At 59.2% G+C, this 4380-nt stretch overlaps 1 protein-coding gene across 1 annotated transcript in view; it reads left to right on the top strand.

Moving 5' to 3' along the window:
* Positions 1–1319: 1319 nt before the first annotated feature.
* Positions 1320–4380, top strand: part of OSBP (oxysterol binding protein) — a gene marked incomplete at its 5' end in the record, with an annotated part of 9055 nt that continues 5994 nt past the window's right edge. The window contains 5 exons of the mRNA XM_009999828.1: positions 1320–1567; positions 2724–2922; positions 3148–3250; positions 3395–3449; positions 3575–3706. Of these exons, the coding sequence (XP_009998130.1) occupies positions 1320–1567; positions 2724–2922; positions 3148–3250; positions 3395–3449; positions 3575–3706 (737 nt within the window). The remainder of the gene's footprint in view (positions 1568–2723; positions 2923–3147; positions 3251–3394; positions 3450–3574; positions 3707–4380) is intronic.

Below are 4380 nucleotides of genomic sequence, written 5' to 3'. Positions count from 1 at the left end.
CTGGGTCCTGGATTTTGGGTCTGGGGGCCATTTTGTGCCTCCACAGAACATCTCTGTGGTAGGGTCTTGATGTGCTTTACAGCCCCTCTTTGGGTCCTGGTTTTTGGGTCTAGGGGCTGTTTAGTGCCCTCCCAGAACATCACCCCACATCTCCTCCATGATGGGGCCTTGATGTCCTTCACAGCACCCCTTAAAGTCCTGGTTTTTTGGTCTGGGGGCCCATTTTCTATCTCCACAGAACATCATCTCTACAGTTGAGTGTTGATGTCGTTTACAGTCCCCCTGTAGGTTCCATATTTTGGGTCTAGGGGCTGTTTTGTACCTGCACAGGACATCATGTCCATGGTAGAGCCTTCATGTCCTTCCCAGCCCCCTTTGGGGTCCTGTTTTTTGGGTCTGGGGGCCATTTTGTGCCTTCACAGGTCATCACCTCCCATCTCCTCCATGGTGGGGTCTTGATGTCCTTCAAAGCCCCCTAGAAGTCACATATTGTGGGTCTGGGGGCCATTTGGTGTCCCCACAGAACCATCACCCCACACCTGCTTGTCCCCATCCATCTCCTGTGCCTGGTGTGGGGACAGCAGGTGGCCTGGGGTGGTGGCAGCTGGTTCCCCAGGGGAGCTGGGATCAGGTGGCCGTGTCTGGCCAGGTGTGACCTTGGCAGTGCTGTCCCCACCCACTGTGGCTGTGCCAGAGCCACCTGGCACTTGTCACCCCTCCCCAGCTGCCACCCCACCATGGTGACAGCCAGGAGCACCCTGTGCCCAGCTCCCAGCCCTCAGGGAGTCATGGGATGGTTTGGGTTGGAAAGGACTTGGAAGACCATCTAGATCCAACCCCCCTGCATGGGCAGGGACACCTCCCACCAGCCCAGGCTGCTCCAAGCCCCATCCAACCTGCCCTTCAACACTGCCAGGGATGGGGCAGCCACAGCTTCCCTGGGCAACCTGGGCCAGGGTCTCACCACCCTCACAGCAAAGAATTCCCTCCTCATGTCCAACCTCCATCTCCCTCCTCCAGTTTGAAGCCATTCCCCCTTATTCCATCACTCTCTTCCCGTGTCCCAAGTCCCTCCCCAGCTTTCCTGGAGCCCCTTCAGGCACTGGAAGCTGCTCTAAGGTCTCCCTGGAGCCTTCTCTTCTCCAGGCTGAACCCCCCAACCCTCCCAGCCTGTCCCCAGAGCTGCTCCAGCCCTTGGATCATCTCCACGGCCAACTCTGCCCTCTCCCCACCATCTCCTCCCCGCTTCCCCAGCGCGACACCCCCTCACGCAACCCCCTTTTCCCTTCCCCTCCTCTCTCCCTCCCCACCCCCCCAAGACGACTCTGGCGACGAGTCGGTGCCTCAGACGGACAAGACGGAGCTGCAGAGCACCCTGAAGAACCTCTCCAGCAAGGTGGAGGACCTGAGCACCTGCAACGACCTGATCGCCAAGCACGGCACCGCCCTGCAGCGCTCGCTCAGCGAGCTGGAGACCCTGCGCCTGCCCCCCGACAGCTCCGACAGGATCAAGCAGGTCATGGAGAGGGCCACCCTCTTCCGCATCACCTCCAACGCCATGATCAACGTGAGTCTTGGGGGGACCCTTTTCCCACCCCCAGCTTCTCCTGTTGGGCTCGTTGGGAAGCTCTGGAGAACGTCTCGTCCGACCCCCTTGGGTAAACGGGGGGTCGCCCAGAGTGGGTCCCACAGGGACACGTTCAGATTTGGTGTCTCCAGAGATGGAGCCTCCCTGGTCCCACAGGGACACGTTCAGATTTGGTGTCTCCAGAGATGGAGCCTCCCTGGTCCCACAGGGTCATGTTCAGATTTGATGTGTCCAGAGATGGAGCCTCCCTGGTCCCACAGGGACACGTTCAGATTTGGTGTCTCCAGAGATGGAGCCTCCCTGGTCCCACAGGGACACGTTCAGATTTGGTGTCTCCAGAGATGGAGCCTCCCTGGTCCCACAGGGACACGTTCAGATTTGGTGTCTCCAGAGATGGAGCCTCCCTGGTCCCACAGGGACACGTTCAGATTTGGTGTCTCCAGAGATGGAGCCTCCCTGGTCCCACTGCTTGGTCACCCTCACTGCTAAGAAGTTTCCCCTCAGGTGGATCTCCCTGTGTCCCAGTTTGTGCCCATTGCTCCTCGTTCCCCTCACTGGGAACTCCTGAGGAGAGCCTGGCTCTGTCCTCCCTGTCCCCAGCCTTTAAGGAATAAGGTCTCCCCTCAGCCTTCTCCTGTCCAGGCTGAACAGTCCCAGCTCTCCCAGCCTTTCCTCATCAGAGCTAAGGTCCGTTGGACTCTCTCCACCAGTTCCCTGTCCCTCCTGAACTGGGGAGCCCAGAACTGGACCCAGTTCTCCAGCTGTGGCCTCACCGGAGCAGGATGAAAGAGCCAGGAGAACTTCCCTCCACCTCCTGGCCACACTTTTCCAATGCATCCCAAGATCCCATTGGCCTTCTTGGCCCCTAAGGGCACAGTGCTGGCTCCTTGTTCCCCTGTTGTCCACCAGGACTCCCAGATCCTTCTCCTCAGAGCAGCTTCCCAGCAGTTCCACCTCCAACCTCTCCTGATCCATGGGGTTGTTCCTCCCCAGGTGCCGGGCTTTCCGTTTCCTCACCTTACATCTCATGAAGTTCCTCTCTGCCCAAGTCTCCATCTTGTCCAGGTCCTCTGGTGTGTCAACCACTCCTCCCAGACACTCTTTGGACCTTGGTTTTCCACCCCCTTCCCACCAGGCTTGCCGGGATTTTTTGCTCTTGGCTCAAACCCACAGCAAGAAGTGGCAAAAATCCCTCCAGCACGAACGGGATCAAAGGATCCGATTGGAAGAGACCTTGGAGCAGTTGGCCAAGCAACACAACCACCTGGAAAGGGCTTTTCGTGGAGCTACTGTCCTGTCTGCTGGCACGACTGGCACTGGAGACTCCAGCAAAGGTACCACCAGGATCCCGTGGGATGGGGGAAGGTGACAGTGTCACCAGGCTTGGTGGCTCTGGTGTCTGGCTGAGGGTTGTGGCTCAAAACTGTCTCGTTGTGCTCCTTGTTGACCTTGCTTTGGGGTGGCTTCTTGCCTGGCTGGGGGGACAGGACACTAGGAGGGGGGACAGGGCACTAGGAGGGGGGACAGGGGACCCTCCAGTGCCCTGTCCCCCCTCCCAGATCCGTGCTGTCCTGCCAAAGGGGACCTGAGTGACGAGGATGATGACAACGAGTTCTTCGATGCCCCTGAGATCATCACCATGCCTGAGAGCATGGGCCACAAGTGAGTGTGGGAGGGGCTGCCCTCCTGCCCCCCTAAACCCCCCTGAGGATTGACCCTGCCCCCCAAGTCCTCCCTGGGGCCTGATTCTGCCCCCCCAAACCCCCTTGGGGCTGACTCTGCCCCTTCCCCCCTCCCCCCCTCCAGACGCACTGGCAGCAACATCAGCGGCACCAGCAGCGACATCAGCCTGGATGAACAGGTAGGACTGGGATTTTCCAGCCATTCCCTGAGCCCATTTGGCTCTTGGCTGGGCTGGGGGTTCCCACCCAGGTGTTTGAGGGGGGTCCCAGCAACCTTTTGAACACCCTCCCCCCCTCCTTCCAGTACAAGCACCAATTGGAGGACACCAAGAAGGAGAAGAGAACCCGCATCCCCTACAAACCCAACTACAGCCTCAACCTCTGGAGCATCATGAAGAACTGCATTGGGAAGGAGCTGTCCAAGATCCCCATGCCTGTGAGTGGGGGAACAACGTGGGGCACCCCAGGAACCCCCCTTCTCTGACCTCTCCCTTCCCTCCTCCATCCTCCCCCCTCTAACTTCTCTCTTCCCTCCTCCATTCAACCACCACTCCCACCTCTCCCTACTCTCCTCCATTTCCCCGGAGCATCATGAAGAACTGCATTGGGAAGGAGCTGTCCAAGATCCCCATGCCTGTGAGTGGGGGAACAACGTGGGGCACCCCAGGAACCCCCCTTCTCTGACCTCTCCCTTCCCTCCTCCATCCTCCCCCCTCTAACTTCTCTCTTCCCTCCTCCATTCAACCACCACTCCCACCTCTCCCTACTCTCCTCCTCTTCCCCCCATTCCAACCTCTCCCTTTCCTCCTCCATTGCTCCCCACACTCCCAACCTTCCCTATTTCCCCCCAACTCCAGCCTCTCCCTTTCCCCCACCTTCTCCCTTCCCTCCTCCTTCTCCTTCCACATTCCCAACCTTTCCTTCCCCCCCCAACTCTAACCTCTCCCATCCTTCTCTCTTCCTTCCTCCATCCCCCGACACTTCCAACCTTTTCCCCCCAACTCCAAGCTCTCCCCTCCCTCCTCCAACCCCCAGACTCCAACCTCTCCTCTCCATTCCTCTCAACTCCAACCTCTTTCCTCCCTCCTCCCTCCCCCCAACCCCACACTC

The sequence above is a fragment of the Chaetura pelagica genome, unplaced genomic scaffold (assembly GCF_000747805.2).
Source record: "Chaetura pelagica isolate M959 unplaced genomic scaffold, ChaPel_1.0 scaffold2046, whole genome shotgun sequence".
Taxonomy (NCBI): domain Eukaryota; kingdom Metazoa; phylum Chordata; class Aves; order Apodiformes; family Apodidae; genus Chaetura; species Chaetura pelagica.
The sequence above is the reverse complement of the archived record's forward strand: the minus strand, read 5'-3'. Positions and strand labels throughout refer to the sequence as shown.